This window comes from Maylandia zebra, linkage group LG16 (genome assembly GCF_041146795.1).
Source record: "Maylandia zebra isolate NMK-2024a linkage group LG16, Mzebra_GT3a, whole genome shotgun sequence".
Taxonomy (NCBI): Eukaryota; Metazoa; Chordata; class Actinopteri; order Cichliformes; family Cichlidae; genus Maylandia; species Maylandia zebra.
In genome coordinates this window covers 35,815,031-35,837,907 of record NC_135182.1, presented here as the reverse complement: position 1 = coordinate 35,837,907, position 22,877 = coordinate 35,815,031, and the positions used below count along the sequence as shown (strand labels likewise).

The 22,877-nt window shown below is 44.3% G+C and overlaps 1 protein-coding gene across 2 annotated transcripts in view; it reads right to left on the bottom strand.

The window, feature by feature from the left end:
* Positions 1–22,877, bottom strand: part of lrp1bb (low density lipoprotein receptor-related protein 1Bb) — a 262,406-nt gene that overhangs the window by 51,929 nt on the left and 187,600 nt on the right. For both annotated transcript variants that reach the window (XM_076875387.1, XM_076875388.1), the window contains 8 exons: positions 18,458–18,662; positions 7,662–7,854; positions 5,711–5,836; positions 4,821–4,949; positions 4,599–4,718; positions 3,872–3,985; positions 3,636–3,785; positions 3,298–3,420 (listed from right to left, as the gene is read on the bottom strand). In XM_076875387.1, the coding sequence (XP_076731502.1) occupies positions 3,298–3,420; positions 3,636–3,785; positions 3,872–3,985; positions 4,599–4,718; positions 4,821–4,949; positions 5,711–5,836; positions 7,662–7,854; positions 18,458–18,662 (1,160 nt within the window). The remainder of the gene's footprint in view (positions 1–3,297; positions 3,421–3,635; positions 3,786–3,871; positions 3,986–4,598; positions 4,719–4,820; positions 4,950–5,710; positions 5,837–7,661; positions 7,855–18,457; positions 18,663–22,877) is intronic.

Sequence of the window (22,877 nt, the reverse complement as noted above, 5' to 3'; positions counted from 1 at the left end):
GCAGAGCATTTTTAATCAAAACTCAGAAAGTGGGCTGACTCCTACTTGCCCCTTGGCTTGCTTGTTTTTCTCTTTAGCTTTTCAGCTCAGCAGCACACATACGTGCACATAGCTGCCACACCGCCCTTTGCAAACAGCACTTTTCCCAAAGGAATGATGGATTGTAGTTACAAGGCAATAAAATCACTTGAATATTGATTCAAATCATTTTTGCTCTTCGTGAAACGATACTGGAGTGGGACCGGAAACCAAGGATGCATTCTGCTGATTACCGTGTGCAGAAGGAAGAATTTGTGTCACTGAGGCACCTCGTTTCCCCGGCGAGATGTTCTGTGGTCTCATTCTCTCTGATGTCAGGCCCAGCAAAGTCTGCCAGAGCTTTGATAAGATACTGGGAGGAGGATACGGGATGCGCGCACCAGGTCAGACCGCAGCACGAGCAAATATGGATACGACTGAGGGTGGGGGGTGTCTCTTCCTTTCTGTCAGACTTTGCACTAACTTTATGTGTTCTGATACCACGATGGAAGATAAGGACGAGATAAACATTAAACAGCTAAATCTGGAAACCACGATTATCCAGACTTTCCGTGTGCGATACCAAATTTGCACTTCAAATGCAAACAGCTGCTTCCTGTGTATGACAGAACAGCAGGTCTACAGCACGATAAACGTATCAAAGAAAGTCTTTCATGTCTCATTCTCAATAGTGTTTTGCACAGTGGAAAAGTGCACTGTGAATCGTGACGAGACAAACGAGTGTTTGGTCTAATCAGCCGTGGAATTTCACATTTCTGAAACGTAATAACGTTTTCCTCAAAGCACATTCCCGGTGCAGTTAGATTATCAGTGGATGGGGCTTTTTATATGATAATTAACTCAGAGGGATGGGAATATTGTCTATTTGTCCGGGAAAAGCTATTCAGAACTTCTCAAAGAATTCTGGCGTAATTCATATCAGCTCTGACAGAAGCACATTCGAAGCACGGGGACGTTATCGTTTCACACAAAACCACATTTCCAGTTAAAGGAATGGAAATGGTGTTGTGTGTTATGCATCTGCTACAACGTTCGCAGGCAATTTACAAAATAAATCTGATAACTCGGAAATGCATTAAACTTGAAAATTGCACTGAACTCCCTCTTCTATTGTTTGTGGCTGAAGTCCTCGGTAATTACACAGGAAGAAAGGCCACATTTGTGTTATCGCAGAGAAATGCTTTCAAAGACATGCACTTAAGTCCTTTGCTCGCATTTTATTTGTGTTTGTCTTAATTATGTAAGCTGCTGCCGAGCTGCTCGTTTAAAAATAAATCGCTGAGGCTGTACTCTGAATGACACGTGGATGCTAAATGCTAACTGTGTAGCTACTTTTGGCATCATGATCTCAGTTTAGCATGTCAGCATGCTAACATGAAGCTGTTTGGTTCTGCAAAGGTCATGTGTCACAGGAAGTAGAAGTTTGACAGTTCCTGAAATATTCATCAGTGACCTGTTTGTGGAGTGATTACAAAGATCAAGGAATCATAGAAGTCACAGGATGCCTTTCATCAGTCGCAGAAACAGCTGAATTAGATGCTAATGTTCAACGATGTGATGCTGATGCTCTGATGTGCAGAGCTGGAGTAACTGCAGAGGATGCAGCTGATCAGCTGCTGAAGCTAGGACAGGAAGAGAGGTGACGATGAGCAGAGGTGGCTTCATGCTGAGAAAGAGCTCCTCAGATGTGAGGTTTGATTTGAGCGTGCTGATGGAGACGTTTAGAGGAGGTCAGAGCTTCACTCTGTCTCTCAGAGAAAGCAGATGATTGGCTGAGGTGTGCAGTAGGAGCAGAGGTAGGTAGAATAAGAAAGTAGAATTTTCTGTACTTTCCTGGAGTATTTTTAAACACTAGTATCTGTACTTCAGACAGGCTGTACTTTTGCCACCTTTGAGTAGGCGCGACAGGTGGGTACAAGGTGGGGGTGGGATACAGGATGACTGCCTTCTTGTTTGCAGTGATGACGGAGAAGCGGAGTCTCTCGTGTTTACAGGTGACACTGTGATTTTTAGAGCAGGTGGAGGAATCCCTGCAGAGGGTAGCAATGAAAGCCAGTAGAAACAAAACAGAGTACTCGTGTGGACGAGGGGAGACGGGAGGAGAACATGTAAGGAGCCTGGAGGTGGGCGTCACAACTGGAGGGGATCAGGCGCGACACGAGCAGAGATGAGGGAGAGAGGATGAAGATGGAGCTGCCAAGCAAGAGGAAACGAGGAGGTTTGTGGAGATGCAGATGGTTGGTGCGACAGAGGAGGATGCTGGGAGGAGAAGTAGCTGACGCGGACCTGTGAGTGTGAAAGTGCTCGTTTACCTCACAGAGAAGGCAGAGCTGAGCACAGCCGACTGCTTAGCGACTCCGCCCACAGGCCACGCAGCCTGAGACGATGCAATGAACTGACAGCGCCAATCAAGTCAGCAACGGTTTCCACCCTGCGTGTGTGTGCGCATAACTTCATCAGGTCCAATTACCTACGACGCCGCGAACCACCACCCGCATTAAAGCACCCGGCTCGTTTTTCCCTGACGCCAGAAGCACTGACATGTGAACGGACGTGTGTACAAGCTTCTCATTTTGTGGGCAAATTACGTTAATCCATACCACGACTTAACTACGGTCCTCCTGTTTAATTGGAGAGATCTCGAGTTTGCATTAAGTTCTGAACACATTAGCATGCACGAAAGCAGAAGAATAAACGCTCTCGCAGCCTCTGGTGAGGGAAGCAGAGGAGTGGCATTGTACTGTGTAATCCTTTCATATGTCACCGCTTTCCAGTGAACCCATATTTCCATCTTCAGTGTAACCGCTTCAGTGAGTGATGGCTCATTAATTAATTGTTACACTGGAAGGGCTGTATATTATAATTCAAAGAGAGCAGGGGAAAATGGTGCGTCTACCACCGCCTCGCTCTGAATTCAGGGTCAGAATTAGACTTTCAAACAAGCAGCAACACCCACTTGAGAAATCTCAAACGCACAATCAGGCTAAGCAAAACAAAGTGAGAAGGAATTGCCTCATGGCGCGATAAACAATCATCTCTTGTCTTTCTGCCTCCTATTTATATATTTAACGTGATATTTGTTGCAGGCCTGGATCTATTTAAATGACAAAAACATTACAACAAACAGCTTCTAGTTAATAGAAAATAAATATCCTTGCAAGCGCTGACAGCGTTGTGTGCGGGAATAAAATACCTCATCTGTTATTTCAGTTTATTCTGGGGAAGCTCTTCTGAGAGGGCGAAGATTTGTTGGCCTACCGCATTGGAATTCATCTGCTCCGTCTTCACAGTCCTTTTGGCCGTCGCACAGCCACACGCTGGAAATGCAGTTCCCGCTTGGACACGCAAAGTGTCCCTCCTCACACTTCTGCCCATGGGAAACTGGCACAAGCAACAAAACCAAGTCAGTGCGCTGGGCTTTAGCAGCGATTGAGATCATTATCTTTCCTAAGCTCTCTCTGGAGCTCTCATTCCTCTGTCATAATCGTCTCTGAAAACGAGATCTGTCTTAAGTCTTTTCTAATTGATGCCGGCTTCCTCGATCTGCCTGCGAACGAAGAGGCAAAATGTGTGTCTTTGTGCGTGCCTGCGCTCACCCTGGCAGTTGGTCTCGTCAGCGTAGTCGCCGCAATCATTGGCGCCATCGCAGATCCACGAGGCGTGGATGCACAGCGAGGTGGAGTTGCAGCTGATGAAATCTTTTTCTTTCACTCCCAGCTTGTAAAAGTGAGAGCAGTCGGTGTGGTCTGAATACAAAACACAGAAGCACAACTCGTCACAATGCCACTGCTGTGTGTGTCTGTGTGTGCTTTAACTGCGATGGAGGACTTACTGCAGTTTTTCTCGTCCGAGGCGTCGGCGCAGTCAATGACCTGGTTGCACCACGCTGAGCTGGGCATACAGCTCCCGTCTTTACACGACGACTCTGATGAGCCGCACGTGACATCTACGGTAGAAGATCAGCATTTCAAAGAGAGACGGGAACAAAAGCAGCACTCGTGCAGCTCGGAGCAATACTTGGACTCATCTGTGCAGGTGGAGTGCTAACAGCTACCTGAATGCCATGACCTTGTGTGCGCTTCATTTTTCTTCCCATGTCCATTTCATTTTTCTGCATCATCAATCTGCCATTTTCTGCTATTTTGATTATGTAAAAAAGTTTTTGTTTCATGTCCCATGAAAAGAAAACGCTGATGAAGGTACAACATGTAGTCAGGTAAACTCAGCTCTGTTATAAAGCTGCTACTGTCTGCTCAGGCAGCTTGATATAAACACCTCAGTATGTTTCTGCCTTTAAACTAAATACTCACATTAAATAAAATCACTGCGCTCTGTTGGAATAAAGAAAACACCGTACAGGCTCCCAGAATCAACTTTTGGGGTAAGATTCTTTGAATTTTTGCACTCGCTATGATCTCGTGGCTCATTGGAGAGCAAAGGCTCAGCACAGCATGGGGTCCAGCGTGAAACACTGACAGAAGCAGTAGTGTAACTGGGTTCTGCCTTCACGGATGGATAGGAGGATGGATGGCCCAGCAGATCACAGGGCTGTAACTTACTGCTACACAATGCTTCGTCGGAGTTATCCCCGCAGTCATCGATCCCGTCGCAGAAGCGGTTGGTGGCCACGCACCGCTGGTTGTAGCAGGGCCGAAAACCCTTCCGGCAGCTCCGGTTGTCTAAACAAATAGAATTGCATGTATGTGTTAAACTCCAGTATGGTGACATTTAGCTCTTATAAGAACTCCAGACCAAGCTAACGTGCTTTTTGAGGCTCTTACCACAGTACTGCATCTTCTCATCTGATTTATCTTTGCAGTGGGCAATTCCATCACAGGTCAGCTGGAAGTCGATGCATTCTCCATTCCCACACTCATACTCAGTGTAGATGTTGCAGGAGGAATTCTCTGCTGCAAAGGAAGAGTGTGGAAATATTATTGCACAACTGTGTTCCAGCATGGAGCGACATTTACATTCGGTCAGTATGAAAACGCTGCGTTCAATAACACACTTTCAGTCGGCCGGCTGCGAATTGTGGAGAATATCATGATGCTGCACTGATGGTCGATTTGGTGTACAGCGCCATAACATGAAATTTGTCGTGATTTTCTCCAGGCATGAATTAAAATTCCAGCAACTTTCACAGACTTTGATCAGCCGTCCTCTGAACTGCTACTTGCAGCTTTGCAAGTCAAAAATGCCAAACTTCCTCCTAATGAGTCAGACTGGAGTGTGGGTAAGAAGCCTGCCATCGTCTGCCATGACATCCAAGCGATCGTCCAGCTCCGAGTCACTTGCCACGTTCAAGCTGGCCAAACTTTCCTCGTTTGAACAGCTCCACCCACCATATGGTCTACCATCACTGCATTTCATATTCAAGCAGCAATGTCACATTAGACGCAAACGCTGCTGCCATGTTGCCTCGTGACTCGACGTTATACGTGGAAAACAACCTGCTCCTCTCGACTTTTCTGATACTCAAATATTGTGCACGGCAACATGCAGTAGCTCATGCTGAACCTCTGCACGTGCTGTAAAAGCACAGCTGTTTGATTGTGTGTAGTTATGTAGCGAGGACGGAGTTCAAAAATGTCAGTTTATGTAAAGAGACGGGCAGAGGCCGGGTTACACCGAGCTCGTAAATGTAGGCAAAGTAATCCTGATGACTTACACACACATCTGTTGTCGTCTAAAAGCACACGCTCTCCACGGCAAGTGCAATTGACCCTCCCGTACGGGGTCAGCAGGCAAAGGTCGCCGCAGCCTCCGTTCATGTGTCTGCATGGGGACAGCTGACCTTCAATAAGAATCAAACAGAAGCAAGTCCGGCTTTTAAAGCAGTCACAGTGATGTTGTTTTAAAACACAATCCTAAAGTCGAGTGGCTTACCTTCAGCAGACTTCACACTGACATCAGCAACAACATGACTTATTTCAAAACGGCTTCCAGAGCAGCTTCTTTCCCCTGTACTGTCTGAAGGTCTCTATCAATATCTATACCAGATGTTATCATCATGTTGCTTAGCAGCTGCCTAACAATATGGCTGACAGCATTTATGCAGCATTTCAGAATTACCCACAACATCTTATAAAGGCATGCATGTTTTATCTAATGACAACATCTATGTTATATCAGAAAACTTCAACTTTGGATGACTTTGCATATTATGACACATCATCTGGTTGCTTGGCAACTACCTAGCAATGGGATGAAAGCACCTTTTTGCCAATTATTTGGTATCTAATTTATATAAACAAAAAGTTAATTATTCATGACATATTATAACATCCTCGTGTTGAGCAGCAACCACATAGTGATGCTAGGTTGCTAATATTTATAGATTTTTTTCGCATATATACACATACAGCTTAAAACATACTTAAAAAAGGAACAACCTGCCTGATGCTGTAGCATGCAGCAGGAATTACAACGTGTTGTTCGCAGGATTTTGTCCAAAATAAGTCAAGAATGAAAATGTTACTTTGTGAGTCCGAGGTCCTGGCACTGAATATTCCAGAGTTAAGTGTAATTATAACTAAGTGGAAGCGATTGGGAACAACAGCAGCTTAGACTGGCCTGCACAGAGTCCTGACCTCAACCTGACAGGACGTCAGACGTGGCCTTCTCGTCCGACATCAGGGTCTGAGATCACAAATGTGCTTCTTAATTGTTAAAGAATTCCCATAAACACTCCTAAACCTTATGGAAAGCTTTCCCAGAAGAACTGAAAAACTCTTATAGCTGCAAAGGTTCATAATAAATCATATTAAACTGTGTGGATTAAGGATGGCGTGTCGAGCTCGTGTGACGGCAGACGAGCCGTTACTTCTGTCAGTACAGTGTGTGCGCGTGACTGGACATCATCCTGCTGTGAGTACGTCAATATTTAAAGTTGACAACACTCATCTGTTGTGTAACTTAGCTAAATATGTAATTATTTATAAAGAGGATATATGGTTATGATAAATGTAAAGACAAAAAAGTATAAAGTGAGTTTTAAATTCCTTAAATTTCAACCTAAATCTGGAAAAATGTGGCATCAAAGTCCAGCCAATGGGGCGCACTTACACCCACATCCCTCTGCCCTACTTGGAAATTAAACTTTTTATGACACTTAAGAGACTCCCTTTATAACAAAAGTCACTTTTTATATTAATTACCTCTGAGGCTTAAGTTTCTAGCTGCTCTAAATAAGACCACTTTCATTTATCAGCCCTGGTGTTTTCTGCATTAAATTAAGATTCACTTTTACATATATGTTTTCTGTTGGGTATCTTCTATATACACACATCTGGGTAGAACACACGTGAAATGTGTACCTGTTGATTATTGATGTAATGTGATCAAACATTGAGACTGATCAGGATTGGTCTAAATGTTACTGAAGCGAAACAAACGTCAGTGTGGGAAGAAACTGTATCGAGAACAGACACAGACGCGCTCTGACTACATTTACCAGCCTCGTCTTTCAGTCAATGATCCAAAACAACATTAATGTGTCTAATATCCGGCCAAAAACACGCCACGGCTCGTGCAAACACACAACACACAAATATTTGCAGAAACGACTCTGCATACAGTGGCTATGAAATTCGCCGTATCCCAGATGTTCAAACACTCACAGTTGTTGGTATCCTTGGCCACAGTGATAATTCCCATTGGCTGGTGGGGAATATCTGCTCTAAGTACTTTGGTGTCGCCGCCTGTGTACTTGTTTGATCGCAGCACAGACCTGCGGGCCCAGTCTGACCAGTAGATGAAGTCTGCATAGATGGCGAGCCCGTAGAAGTTTCCAGGTCCTGATTTAATTATGACCTAAAAACGTAAAGAAAACACGGCTGTTAGATCGGAGATCGGTGACGTCACTTTGACGTCACCCCTGCCGCCCACTTGACTGCTTAACCCAGATGTTGGGGAGTAAATGACAGCGCCACTGGCAGAAAGGCAAGAATCCATCAGACGACACCCTCGGGGACTCTGCAGGCTCGTGGAGGGCCGAGGGGTGCGGGTGGTCGTGGTGGGGAAGCAGCTCTGTAGTCTCAGCTCTTAGCAGGACAGGTTTGTAAGTGACATCACATTAGCCCTCTGCCATAGTGGGATTAACAGGACAGGTGTTGATTAAAGCAGCGCAGCGTGCGGAAGCAACAACTGGCCATCAGGTAAGTGAGAGACAGAGAGAAGAGGGGGAACCGTCAGATGGGGCGGGTAGAACATATTGACAGGAAATTAGATTTGGGAGTCGTTCGCTTTACGGCCAGAAACGCATTCGTTTTGTGCCGAAAATGAGAATATTTCATAGCTTCTTATCAGATTCTCTTCATTCAACAATATTCAAATATAACGCTTTAATTGTCACGTCAGCCAACTCCCAGCTGATTACTTTAACAGGCCTCAGATTTACGAACGCTGCTGAAGTAAAACGACACAAACTGCTTCCATGGACGTTCGCTCTCTCGAGGGTAAAAGGGCATCTTGGTCTTTTTCAGCTAAACATGCTGACATACCCCCTCATCGTGTACTCCGCTGCCCTTTGTGAAGCATTGCCTCCGTTAATGTCCCCACTCTCAAAATGGCACAGAGCACAAAGCTCTGCAACTGATCTTGTTCTCGCCAACCGCTCTGCCAGCATGTGATGGCACTGCTGCCGTAAAACTAGTCGTACCCTCAAGGATACTCTGCTGCCATCAAAGTTTGCATGCATGTGAGTCACAATCAAACTGGCGCTTTGCAGAGTGTTTCACACTAGTTCTGGGACCTGTGCTGTTTTAATTCTGTGAATCCACACAGATTTGTTCTGCTGTTGATTTAAACACTGGTGCAAAAAATCTATCTTTTGTTTTCCTTTAAAATCGTCGGCTTCATGTGTGCTGTCTTCATGCTTTCTCTTCCATAACAACAGTCTGGATAAGCGCTGAAGTCGACAGTCAGCTATCTTTGTTAAATTTACACTTTTTAATTGGAATGGAGTACCTGCTCCCCGAGCAGTATCACTGAAAAGCCTTCATTAGCAGGAGCACACTGCAGCAGGGGCAGGTGGGGTCCCACAGGTGAAGACTTCCTCAGCCTGGTGACCTGGCTCATCAAACATATGGGTGACTAATTGAGATGGGCTAAAGTGCTGAGCAGCAGAGGTCATATTAAGGCGAACCTTAAACCCACAGCCTTACTGTAACGCTCTGCACACCTCGGACAGGCTGGTTCTCTCCAGCTTCTATTATATGCATCAAATTTTTATGGACACAACGTGAACTCTTTTCACAGACTTTTATTTACTCTGGCTAAGAACAACTTTATCGGCGCCATCGGAGACGAGTGACAAAGAAAGATAAAAGTTCGGCTGGAATCTGAGAGCTTCATTTCAGAACTTTCCGTCCATGAATCCTTCCTCACACAAACTTCCAGGTGGAATATTTGAAGCACAGCTGTGTCTGTGGTCACTCTTGGGATCGGACAAACACTACGGGGGTATTAGAGACGGCGATAATTGCAGCCAATAACATTGATTCTTTCACTCCCTTTAAGCACAGGGGCTCTAACCATCACCATGCACGGGCAGTTTTTGTTCCTCTGATGTTTACGCATTAAAATTACAAATGATTTCGAATATGGAGGTGATCGTGCTTTTTCTTACAAAAACAGTTTATTTGTGATATCACACATTATCAGTTCAACATCACTGAAGTGGCAAAAGACACAAACTGAACAGAGAACTGCTGTTGTCCTTTATATCTTTAAATGTCAGTATTTTGCTTGTAAAAATCAGGTTTTGGAGGCAGGCAGGTAGCGTGTTTCATAAATGTGACTGTATGTATGATCCACACATGAATAAGTGTTCTCACCATCAGCCTTCCGTTTCTGGATGCATGCAAAGCTGAGTGTGACCTGTGCTGTAATTTCAGATATGAAACCTCTCAGACTTTTAAAGAAGAAGATGGAGCACATGGTCACTGACCCAGGTAACAGCTGTGGATGGAGAAAATGTGAGGTGACCGACAGGAGTGGACGGTCCTCAGGGTGAAATGAACAAAAGGATTAACTCAACTATAGTTTTCATTCGTCTGTGTGCTGCTTTCACTGCGTCAGTATCCAGAGTTCCTGTTGATTTGCAGTATAAACAGACGAATAATTAGACACTACGAAAAGCTCGATTTGTGCACAAGGATGGATTTTGGCTGCTTTGCCAGTGTAAGTAAGTAAGTAAGTAAGTAAAATTTTATTTATATAGCACATTTCTAGATAGAAATCACAAAGTGCTTTACAAGATATAACAGATTATAAAAAAACAACAACAAAAAAACAAGATACAAACAAAGTTAGCAAAAAGCAATTTTAAAAAGATGTGTTTTTAGCTGTTTTTTAAAAGTAATCAATGAATCAGCGGATCGTAAGTTCTGAGGAAGGGAATTCCACAGTCTGGCGGCCACAGTAGCAAAAGCTCTATCACCCCTAGTTTTCAGTCTCGTATACTGAGTGACAAGTAGGCCCTGACTACTCGACCTCAGAGACCTACTAGGGGCATAGGGCTGTAAAAGTTCAATAATATGGTAATAATAATATTCTTCTTCTGGTTGGCACCAAACGACTGCTATCCAGAATTAACAATTTCTCTCTCACCCTCAATAACTCGCTGGTCCCTATCTCTCCCTCTGTGAAAAGCTTGGGTGTCATTCTCGATAGCACATTATCCTTTAACTCACATATCAATAATATTACACGTGCAGCATATTTCCAACTCCGTAACATTAATCGCCTCCGCCCCTTCCTCACACCTCACGCCACTGCCATTCTCATCCATAATCTTGTTATCTCTAGAATTGACTACTGCAACTCATTATTATTTGGCCTCACACAAAAATCTATCAACAAGCTTCAACCTGTCCAGAACTCTGCTGCCCGTATTATTACTAGGACTTCTTCTACCCACCACATCTCCCCAATCCTGAAGCAACTTCACTGGCTCCCGGTCAAATTTCGCATCCATTTTAAAATAATTCTGTATACATTCAAGGCTATTCATTCTCTCTCTCCACCGTACCTCTCTGACTTATTACAGATGAAGCTCCCATCCCGCTGCCTCAGATCTTCATCTTCTCTTTCTCTCTCTGTTCCCTCTGCTCGTCTGATCACAATGGGAGGGAGGGCCTTTAGCTGCTCTGCCCCTCGACTTTGGAATTCCCTACCCCCGGACCTCAGAAATATTAGCTCATTCTCTCTTTTTAAGTCCACCCTCAAAACTCATCTGTTTAAAATTGCCTATTCTTAAATTTCTGTATGTTTTAACTTTTATCTTCTATTTTTATCATTGTGTATATTTCCAGTTTTTATCTGTTGTACAGTGCCCTTGGGTGCTTTGAAAGGCGCTATTTAAATAAAATGTATTATTATTATTATTATTATTATTATTATTATTATTATTATTATACTGGGTCTATGTCTATCTGGGGCACATAAGAGGACTTCGGTTTTATTTTCATTTAGTTGGAGGAAGTTTTCAGCCATCCAGCCTTTAATGGTTTCCAAGCACACATTTAAAAGCCGCAGCTTAGAAGCCTCCTCCGGTTTAAAAGACATATAGAGTTGGATATCGTCCGCATAACAATGGTAACAAATATCCTCAAAAGGGCTCAGAATGTGCTGGAGAGGGAGTAAATAAACTAGAAACAATAAAGGCCCCAGCACAGAGCCTTGTGGCACACCAAAAGACAGAGACGCAGAAGATGATCTATACTTAGAAACTGCCACAGAGGAAAATCGGTCAGAGAGATACGAGGAGAACCATTTCAATGCAGTCCCAGAGACACCGACCCAGTGTTTCAGCCTGTTAAGTAAAATATAGTGGTCAACAGTATCAAAGGCCGCCGTAAGATCCAACATTAAGAGAACAGAACATTTACCTGCATCGCTTTGTAACAAAATGTCATTAGAAACTCTAAGAAGGGCTGTTTCAGTGGAATGAACTTTACCAAAGCCAGATTGAAATTTGTCGAAAATACTATATTTATCTAAAACTGCTGTAAGCTGCTTAGCCACGATCTTCTCTAGAATCTTAGCAATTAACGGAATTTTTGAGATCAGTGGCTCTGTCGTGCATAATAGCAGCTTGAAAATGTGCAAATTCAATCCTGTTAGAGGAACAAATGGAATGAAAGCAGCGGCCTTAATATTGCCATAAAGACACTCATTAAAGTGAAGACCTGTTGTCGAGTCTACCTGACTAATGTGGATGACAGAGCTGGCGGTCGCTCATTAATGTGGATGAAAAAACATCCACCTGTTTGTGTACAAAGGTGAGAAAGTCATCTCTTCCCTGCATATGTGAAAACATGCACGCCTGGGCCGACAGTATCAAGCCCCAGAGGTCTTCATTAGTTTTAAGTAGACTTTTTTTTGGCTGCGTGACAAAAAAATCTAAAATTAAAATAATAAATAAGACAAAATACAGAAAAAGAATAAAAAAGCACAATATATATTAGATATATATTAGAACAAAAGGCATCAGGCCCTGCTGTTACATGCTGCGTGACAGTCGGGGAGGCGTGCGCTCATTCATGGCACTGAATGGCAGCGTGCAGCTGGACTGCACTGTACCAACCTGCAGTAGTGCAGCGGTGTCAGTGACTCTCTTTTATAAAGCACTGTGTGAGTTACAGGGATTTGAAATGATGCCAGAATGAAATTTGATTAAAACAGTTGCTCATTTTTTGGACAACGATAAATGAAATTAAGGGAGAGGCTCCATAAACAAGCACACGGTGCTCCACACAATGACACAGAGGCACTACTCACTGTAAATGTAGAGTACAGCGAAAAAACTCATTTCTTTATGTTTTACACAGAAGTTTTTGTCCTTTTTAAAGTAATTGTGACAAAAAGCTTCATGAACGTCTTTCAGACTTTGCCTCTGGCTGCTGCTTCACTCGCTCTTCGCTCCTCGGACCGTTTTCCGCTAGCGGTAAGCATAAAGGAGGTGGGCTTGCTGTTTTAGTTAACAACCGGTGGTGTAACCCTGCCAACATAACAATCAAAGAAAGGATTTGTTGCCCGGACACTGAACTGTGTGCTGTTGGACTCAGGCCGTATTATTTACCCAGGGAATTCTCTCACGTCATCTTGGTGGCTGTTTATGTTCCCCCCTCTGCTAACCCCACAGCTGCATGTGACACTATCCACTCTGCCATAGCTCGGCTACAGACTCAGCACCCGAGTGCCTTTATTGTGATCTCGGGTGACTTCAACCATGTATCACTGGACAATACACTACCAACATTCAAACAATATGTGGACTGTCCCACCAGGGGAGAGAAAACTTTAGACTTACTGTATGCTAACGTCAAGGATGCATACAGCTCCTCCTCCCTCCCCCCACTTGGTAGGTCAGATCATAACCTGATTCACCTCACCCCCCGCTATGTGCCAATTGTGAGGAGGGAACCTGTGACCACCAGGACTGTTAGGAGGTGGTCAGAGGAGGCAATAGCGGAACTACAGGGCTGTTTCGAGGTGACCGACTGGGAAACACTCTGTGAGCCTCACGCCGAGGACATCAATGGGCTTACTGAGTGTATCACAGACTACATAACTTTCTGCACCGACTCCATTGTTCCAGCTCAGACTGTTCATTGTTACCCAAATAACAAGCCGTGGGTGACTAAGGACATCAAAGCCCTCCTCAACAACAAGAAGAGGGCTTTCAGAGGGGGCAACAAAGAGGAGGTGAGGAAGGTCCAGGTGTTACTAAAGGACAAGATCAGAGAGGCTAAGGACAATTACAGGAGGAAGCTGGAGTGGAAACTCCAGCAGAACAGCATGAGAGAGGTGTGGAGGGGCATGAAGACCATCACTGGATTCAGGCCAACCAACAGCAGGGGAGCTGAGGGAGGTGAGAATAGAGCCGACGAGTTGAATCTGTTTTTCAATAGATTCGACACCACAGTGTCTGCTCCCACCCCCACAACCTCACCTGCAGTCAGCCTGGAATCCAGAGCCACACCACTGTGCCAGCCTCTCTCTTCACATGTTGCCTCCTGTGAGATTCCTGACACCCCTCCCCCACCCATCACCTTCACTCAATACCAGGTTGAGATGCAAATGAGGAGACTTCACTCAGGCAAGTCTGCTGGACCAGACGGAGTGAGTCCCCTTGTCCTCAAGGCCTGTGCCCCCCAGCTGTGTGGAGTCTTTCATAAACTGTTTATGCTGAGTCTGAGTCTGCAGAGGGTCCCGGTGATGTGGAAGACATCATGCCTCATCCCTGTACCAAAGACGCCTCGTCCCAGTGGCCCCCAGGATTACAGGCCCGTGGCACTGACCTCCCACATCATGAAGACCCTGGAAAGGCTCATCCTGGACCAGCTGCGACCCATAGTAAGACCACATCTGGATCCCCTTCAGTTCGCTTATCAGCCTCGTCTCGGAACAGAGGACGCCATCATCTACCTGCTCAATCGTGTCTACACCCATCTGGACCAGCCGGCGAGCACTGTGAGGGTCATGTTTTTTGACTTTTCCAGTGCTTTCAACACCATCAGGCCGACCCTCCTGGGTGATAAGTTAGCAGCGATGCAGGTGGATGCTTCTCTGGTGTCCTGGATTGTTGATTACCTGACAGGAAGACCACAATATGTACGTCTCCCACAGTGTGTGTCTGACAAGGTGATCAGCAACACAGGGGCACCACAGGGGACTGTCCTCTCCCCCTTCCTCTTCACCCTCTACACCACAGACTTCAGCCACTGCACAGAGACCTGCCATCTTCAGAAGTTTTCTGATGACTCTGCGGTGGTTGGATGCATCAGCAGGGATGATGAGACAGAGTACCGGGCTGTGGTCGACTCCTTTGTCACGTGGTGTGAGCAGAATCATCTGCAGCTCAACGTGGCAAAGACCAAGGAACTGATCGTGGACTTCAGGAAGACCAGGAAACACTTGACCCCTGTTTCAATCCAGGGGCTCAGTGTTGACATTGTGGAGGACTATAAATACCTTGGAGTACACATTGACAATAAACTGGACTGGGCTAAAAACACCACAGCACTTTACAGGAAGGGCCAGAGTCGTCTCTATTTTTTGAGGCGACTGAGGTCCTTCAACATCTGCCGGAAAATGCTGAGGATTTTCTATGAGTCTGTGGTGGCCAGTGCGATCCTCTATGCTGTTGCATGCTGGGGGAGCAGGCTGAGGGTCGCAGATGCCAACAGACTTAATAAACTGATCCGTAAGGCCAGCAATGTTGTGGGGATGGAGCTGGACTCCCTCAAGGTGGTGTCGGAGAGGCGGATGCTGTCCAAGATAAAGACAATGTTGGATAACACCTCCCACCCACTCCATGACATGTTGGTCAGTCACAGGAGCTCGTTCAGTGAGAGACTGAGATTACCGAAAAGCACCACTGAACGACACAGGAAATCATTCCTGCCTGTGGCCATCTCCCTGTACAACGCATCCACTTAACACACTGTTTGCTGCTACAACTACACATGTTTCTTTTCCAAATATTTATTTATGAGTGACTTATGTATGTATGTATGTATGTATATGTATATATTGTACTATTCTTAGTTAGTGTATTGTCTGTCTTGTCTTAATGTTGGTTTAAAATGGAGCACTGTAACAAAAAATAATTTCCCCCAGGGATCAATAAAGTATTCTGATTCTGATTCTGATTTCAGAGGAAAGCTTTTCTTTTTCGTGTTAAGCCTTAAAACGGCCCCTTGAACCTTTCAAGTGTAAAAACAGCATAAAAGCAGTCAACTAAATGAATGAACCAGTGTCATGTCCACACAGTTTCTCAAAAAAACAACTATGTATTACACATTACGCCTTCATCTTCTAAAAAGTAATGCAGCATTTACATAATTACTTGTTGTACCCAATTATCAGTTAATTCTGTAAACCTGTGGCTACAGTCCCGTACACTCTATCATAATGAAGACGCATCTTTCTTTGCGGTTTTATGTATGATCGCAAAACTGACAGCAAGATCAGCCCAAAGACTCGCCACAGTGCTTCTACTTGAGAAACACGGCGTCCACGGTAAGTCTGACCACTCATCAGGCTCTGGCTGCTGAGCTCGGTTCAGCAGGCACTCACTACAATCTCAGTTCCTCACCAGCTCTGTGTTAGCATGCTGTCTGTGCAGACGCTTCTGTCCTGGATGCAGTTTGCATCACGCTCTTCTACTTTGGTGCAAAGCCAACAATTAGAGCCTATTTGATGTTTTTTTTACCTATCTACACTGATCAGAAATGATCATCTTTGAAATTTGGCTGAGTTATGCCAAATGACACAAGAGTCTGTGGCAGATTATACAGAGACAAACAGAACGAGGGGTGGGTGATGGATGGCACAGTGCTGTATGTAAATGACACGTCTCATGAGAAACAAAGGTTTTGCGTGCTTTACACAGCTACTGAACCTTTACTTACTCTTTGAACCTGATCTCAGCCCTGACTAGGGATGGGTATCGTTTAGGTTTTATCCGATACCGGTGCCAAACCAGTACTTTTGAAACGGTGCCGGTGCTTAACCCTTTAAGACCTACCATAGAACCAAGTCCACCAGAGCTTATATTATATTTTTACATGCTGTGGAGCCATTTTTGGGAGCATTTCAAGTTGCTATACATAATATACAACCATCATAGCCCAGATTTTAATCATATGTATTCATTAAGTGCATAGTAATTACATAAATTGCAAAAAAGTGCAATAAACTACAAAAAAATTGAAAATCGTTTTTGCTTTTTTAACATATATTTGTAGTTAGAGAAATTTAAGAGGCTTATCCCTCAAAACTGTAAATACAAAAAAGTTGCACAAAATAGTTTCCCACCACAGGAAATTTATTTTGAGTGTCTTCTTAGTTTTATTTTTGAAATACACCAATTTTTATACACTGCAGGAAAAACGAAAATAAATATTATACTGCAAATTTGCAAAAAAGCAGCATGTGCATCAAAATAAACTATTTCCAGCAGTGCAATATGAGTCCTAAGCATCCCAGAAACGACACAGAAAGTCACAAAGTCAAAGATAACTTTTAAAAAGACGAGTATAGGCCCTGATAGTAAAAAAGACTACATTTCCGCGAAATGACGTCACTTCCGGTTTCGGGCAGGTAATGGCGGAAATGCAAAAGTTCGCGCTGACGTCTATTCCAACATAGGAAGTGTTATGAACAGCTGATCGGATCGGTAAAGCGTGTTTCTGGAATATTATGTTTTTGTTCCTGCAAGCGCTTTTTATGCAGTTTTTGCAAAGCTTTATGTGGAAGGAAACCGTGACCGAGGACAAGCTGATGGCATAAGATGTAAGTACAACTCCTCCGGTTTCATATGCAAAATAAATATTTGCGCTAGCTTACGTGGTTGCAGAGCTACAAGGATTTAAAAATAGTTACGCAAAACAGAGCGTGCCCGCTCCGATCGGCTGTAAAGGGTTAAACAGTGCTCAAACCGGTTCTTAAAGAATGGAGAACACAAACTTTGTCCAAAAACCTCTCATGTTCAGCTGTTTTTTGTAAAAAGATAACAATGTTAGCCTTTTCTGCAGCTATGGGGCATATATGGCATCACTCTTGGCTGGAAGCAGTGCTTAAACAATGGAAAAAACACAAACTTTGTCCAAAAACCTCTCATGTTCAGCTGTTTTCCACTTTTTCTTCGGTCATTTTAGCCTTTTTAGCCAGGGTGAAGGGAGTATCTGCCATCAAACAAGAAGACAGCCGCATGTAGCTATGATGATGTTTGCTAGTTCACCTTACATGCATTAATGTAATAACGTGGTTAGCCTACTCAACGTAAATTACACACGAACAACATGAAGCTACTCACGCAGAGAAGAACGGCTGCTGCTGCATCATCATCCTCATCATTCCTGCTACACTGGCAGGGCTAGGGGCCAGGACTCTCCTCTTCGTGTTTTTGGGGGATGTTGCTAACTCCGGGTCCGATAACAGGCACCACACCCGCAGTAGATGTGCTCGGTGTGAGGTCTCGCAGCAAGCTATCAATTACGGCGCATTTCTCGGCTTTTAAAAAACGCTATGCGTCGCCAGGTGTTTCATCAGATTCGAGGTGTTAGCTCCTTTGACAGTATCACAGTATCAGCTTAAAGCACTTGTTGCTGCTGAGTTTGCATCTTTTGCTGTGAAGTACAGCCAGACTTTGACCGCTTCACCTTGGGCATTTTTAATCTGTAGCTCTGCTCTAAAAGAATGTACGTACCTGGCCCCGCCTACTATCCTCGGAAACGTAAAATGATTGGCTAGAATCCAAAGTGTATCACAGCTCAGGAAAAAAAAAGCACCGAAATGTGCGCTGCTTTTCAGTCTGGTTACTACCGTTTATGACAGATCGGATACCGGTGCCCATCCCTAGCCCTGACCATTTGAGTTTGTTGCTCAGTGGGATCGTACTCACGTATCTGCTGGATCCATCATAGTCGCATCGTTCAATCTTGCCAAGGGTGCCATCTGAGAAGTAGAGCTTCTCTGCTTTGTGGTCAATGGTCAGTCCATTGGGCGTTAAGATGTCAGAGCTGATGACGATCCTTATGTTTTTGCCAGTTAAGGTGGATCTCATGATGCTTGGCCTCTGCTCATTCCAGTTGGTCCAAAACATCAGGCTGAAAGATATGAAACACAAAACCAAACGAAGCTTTTTAACATCAGCAAGCAAACCTCAGTGTTCTCTTCCACAATTAAAAACAGTGGAGTAATTTCATCAGGGACTTCCTCCCTCTCCAAAAGATCCACTACCTCTCACACTCATTTAAAAATTCACACCACCTCAGCAAGAACGCAAAACAAATGTGTCACCTGAAGCTTCAGACGGGCTTAGAAATAACAGCTTTTTATAGAAGGTGGTGTAGAAGACTGTGCTGCAGAGGATCTGATGCCGTGCACAGACACGTGTACAGGACAAACCCTCTTTAGTAAATAGCTGGAGGTTTATGCAGTCGTGTCAGTCAATGATCAGCATCACTCCACAGCTGCCAAATCCTCATCAGCTTCTCCTTTTTGCCCTGAAGAGCGCAGCTCTGTTTCAATTAGATAAACTGGATTAGCATCAGAAATTCTAAGATAAAGGTCATTTATTCATGCTCTGTGATAATTAACAGTTATTTACAGGGAAGTAAATCAAAATAAATTACATATTGGTCTTTATAGGATTAGCTGTATGAGCCATGCAGCAAAGTCACAACCAGATAAAATGCTTTCAAATAGGAGAACGCGGTTTGCAAAGTCTGGCTTCTCTCTTCTCGCTGTAATGAAGTCATGGAAGTCCTCTCCAGTGCGATAATAAAGATTCAGGTCAGAAGTCACAACCAGGGGCTACTAATTAATCATCAGTGTTTGAATTCTAATTATCAGACAGTGATTCTAGAGTGGGATGGATACGGTGCCAAACTGCCAACCAAGGATAGTCTGAGGTCAAGAAATTAATTTAGTTAGTATAAAGGAGAGAGAGCTGTGCTCACTCTGTGCAGCTGTGCAGCTTTTATATGCATGAAATACAGGTTTTAAACACAACTTACAACAGAGGAATAATCACACGTTACTTTTTGGAAACAGAAGATGCACCTGAATCTTTTCAAAAGCTAAGAGTTAAATAGATGAGATTTCAGTGCTGCTGCACTATGCACAAAACAACTGAAGGCTAACCCTGCTCGACGGAACGATCCGGAAGATCTGCTGCTGCAGAAACACCAGCATTCAGAGAGTTTCACCATCAGGAGGGAAAACAAGAGGAGCACCGACAACTACAGCAGCGTCAAGTAGTACTACAGTAGTACTACAGCAGTACTACAGCAGTACCACAGCAGTACCACAGTAGTACCACAGTAGTACCACAGTAGTACTACAGCAGTACCACAGCAGTACCACAGTAGTACCACAGCAGTACCACAGTAGTACTACAGCAGTACCACAGTAGTACCACAGTAGTACTACAGCAGTACCACAGTAGTACTACAGCAGTACCACAGTAGTACTACAGCAGTACCACAGTAGTACTACAGCAGTACCACAGTAGTACCACAGTAGTACTACAGCAGTACCACAGTAGTACCACAGTAGTACCACAGCAGTACCACAGCAGTACCACAGCAGTACCACAGTAGTACTACAGTAGTACTACAGTAGTACCACAGTAGTACCACAGTAGTACCACAGTAGTACCACAGCAGTACCACAGCAGTACCACAGTAGTACTACAGCAGTACCACAGTAGTACCACAGTAGTACCACAGCAGTACCACAGCAGTACCACAGTAGTACTACAGTAGTACTACAGTAGTACCACAGTAGTACCACAGTAGTACCACAGTAGTACTACAGCAGTACCACAGTAGTACCACAGTAGTACCACAGCAGTACCACAGTAGTACCACAGTAGTACCACAGTAGTACCACAGCAGTACCACAGTAGTACCACAGTAGTACTACAGTAGTACCACAGTAGTACCACAGTAGTACCACAGTAGTACCACAGTAGTACTACAGCAGTACCACAGTAGTACTACAGCAGTACCACAGTAGTACTACAGCAGTACCACAGTAGTACTACAGCAGTACTACAGTAGTACTACAGCAGTACCACAGCAGTACCACAGTAGTACCACAGTAGTACTACAGCAGTACTACAGTAGTACTACAGCAGTACCACAGCAGTACCACAGTAGTACCACAGTAGTACTACAGCAGTACCACAGTAGTACTACAGTAGTACCACAGCAGTACCACAGTAGTACCACAGCAGTACCACAGTAGTACCACAGCAGTACCACAGTAGTACCACAGCAGAGCAGAGGCAGCACATCAGTGTTGTAGTGCAAAGATCCAGGAAGCGACCGTTTGTGTGACCGCAGGTCTTCATGGCGAGCAGCAGCAGGCGCACTCTGTGGATTTCAGACTCTGTTTTCGGCACATCTTGGCACCATGTCAAGAGTCACCTCCATGCATAGATTTATAGACAAGAACGGGGGTCATAAAATGTGTCCTACAACTAATAGGATGGCAGTATATGCATTTTAAAACAGCAGTAATATGATCTAGTTAAAACTGGCAACAGCCTTCTGAATCAAGTGTAATTTATTTACAGACTTTCTGGAGAAACCTGAGCGCGATGCATTATAGTTGTCAGCTGTACTTCTAATGAAAATGTGTAACAGGCAGCGCTGGCATGATGGAGCAATGCATGACTGTACTAACTCACTAACCACATAACAGTTACGATTCTGTCATGACTTGCATTACAAAGGCTCTTCAGTTATGATGATCGATGGATTGAAGAAAATCATCAATAATTCTTTTCCTTGAACAGTAATCAGCTGACTTCAGCTCGTGGACGTGGAAAAAGGTTCAGGTGTACTGTGATGTGGAAAAGTATCCCCCCTTCCTGATGTCTTCGTTTCCTTTGTTTGTTTTTCGTATTTGTCACACGCACACACTTGTTTCAGATCATCAACACATTATGTCGTAATCTGCTGAGAAACAAGTCGCTGGTATCTATCAGTCTGGACAAGGTTACAGAGGCTTTGTGTCTCCACTGAGCCACAGTGAGAGTCTTTATCCACACATGGAGAGAACCTGGAACAGTGCTGAAGCTTCCCGGGAGCAGCCGGCCTACCAAAATGACTCCAAGAGTCCATCAACGACTCATCCAGGAGGTCACAGAAGAACCCAGAACAGAGACCTGCAGGCCTCAGAGTTCAGGGTTCAATGATAACTATGAGCAGAAATGACATCTAGCTGCCAAGAGCGAAACAACCAGTTATAATGTTTATTGGGTCATTACTTTTTCACATAGGCAGGTTTAATCAGCTTTTTTAAATTAATCAATGAAATTATTTATCAATAGAAAATCATATTTTTTAAACCATTATGTAAAAACTCCATTTTGTATTTACTGTTATTTTTGTCTAATATTACAATTTGTTCGCTGATCTAAAACACTGCAGCAAACAGGAAGCCAACAGGAAGCCAACAGGAAGCAAACAGGAGGCAAACAGGAGGCCAAGAGGAGGCCAACAGGAAACGAAAAGGAAGTAAACAGGAAGCCAACAGGAAGCAAACAGGAAGCCAACAGGAAACGAAAAGGAAGTAAACAAGAAGCCAACAGGAAGCAAACAGGAAGCCAACAGGAAACGAAAAGTAAGCAAACAGGAAGCCAACAGGAGGCAAACAGGAAGCCAACAGGAAGCCAACAGGAGGCAAACAGGAAGCCAACAGGAAGCCAACAGGAAGCAAACGTGAAGCCAACAGGAAACGAAAAGGAAGTAAACAGGAAGCCAACAGGAAGGCAACAGGAAGCAAACAGGAGGCAAACAGGAAGCCAAGAGGAGGCCAACAGGAAGCAAAAAGGAAGCGAAAAGGAAGCAAACAGGAAGTCAACAGGAAGCAAACAGGAAGCCAACAGGAAGGGGCATGTACTTCTGAGCAGTGAGTTTATTGCACAAAAGGGCAAAACTCTGCAGAAACAGCTGCCCACTGCTCCTAATTCAACATCAGGCCTTTACAACCACCTGTAAAGATGAGTGATGTTGAAACAGAGCGCAGGCCGAGCACAGCCAGTGCTCACTGCCTGAGTCACAGCTCACAGTATTACACATAACACGTAACATAAGTAAGAGGTTATGTGTAACGCATAACTAGATGGTTGAGGTGCTGCACTGCAATAATTAAACTAGAACCGCTCACCCCCATTAAATACTCATGACTGGTTTATGTTGTTATATACGCTCTTGAACCATGAAATAGAACTGGGAGCGTGATAATGTGACTGGAATGCAGCGCGTGGCATGACAAGAGCAAAACTGTCCTTGAGAACAATCACCTTT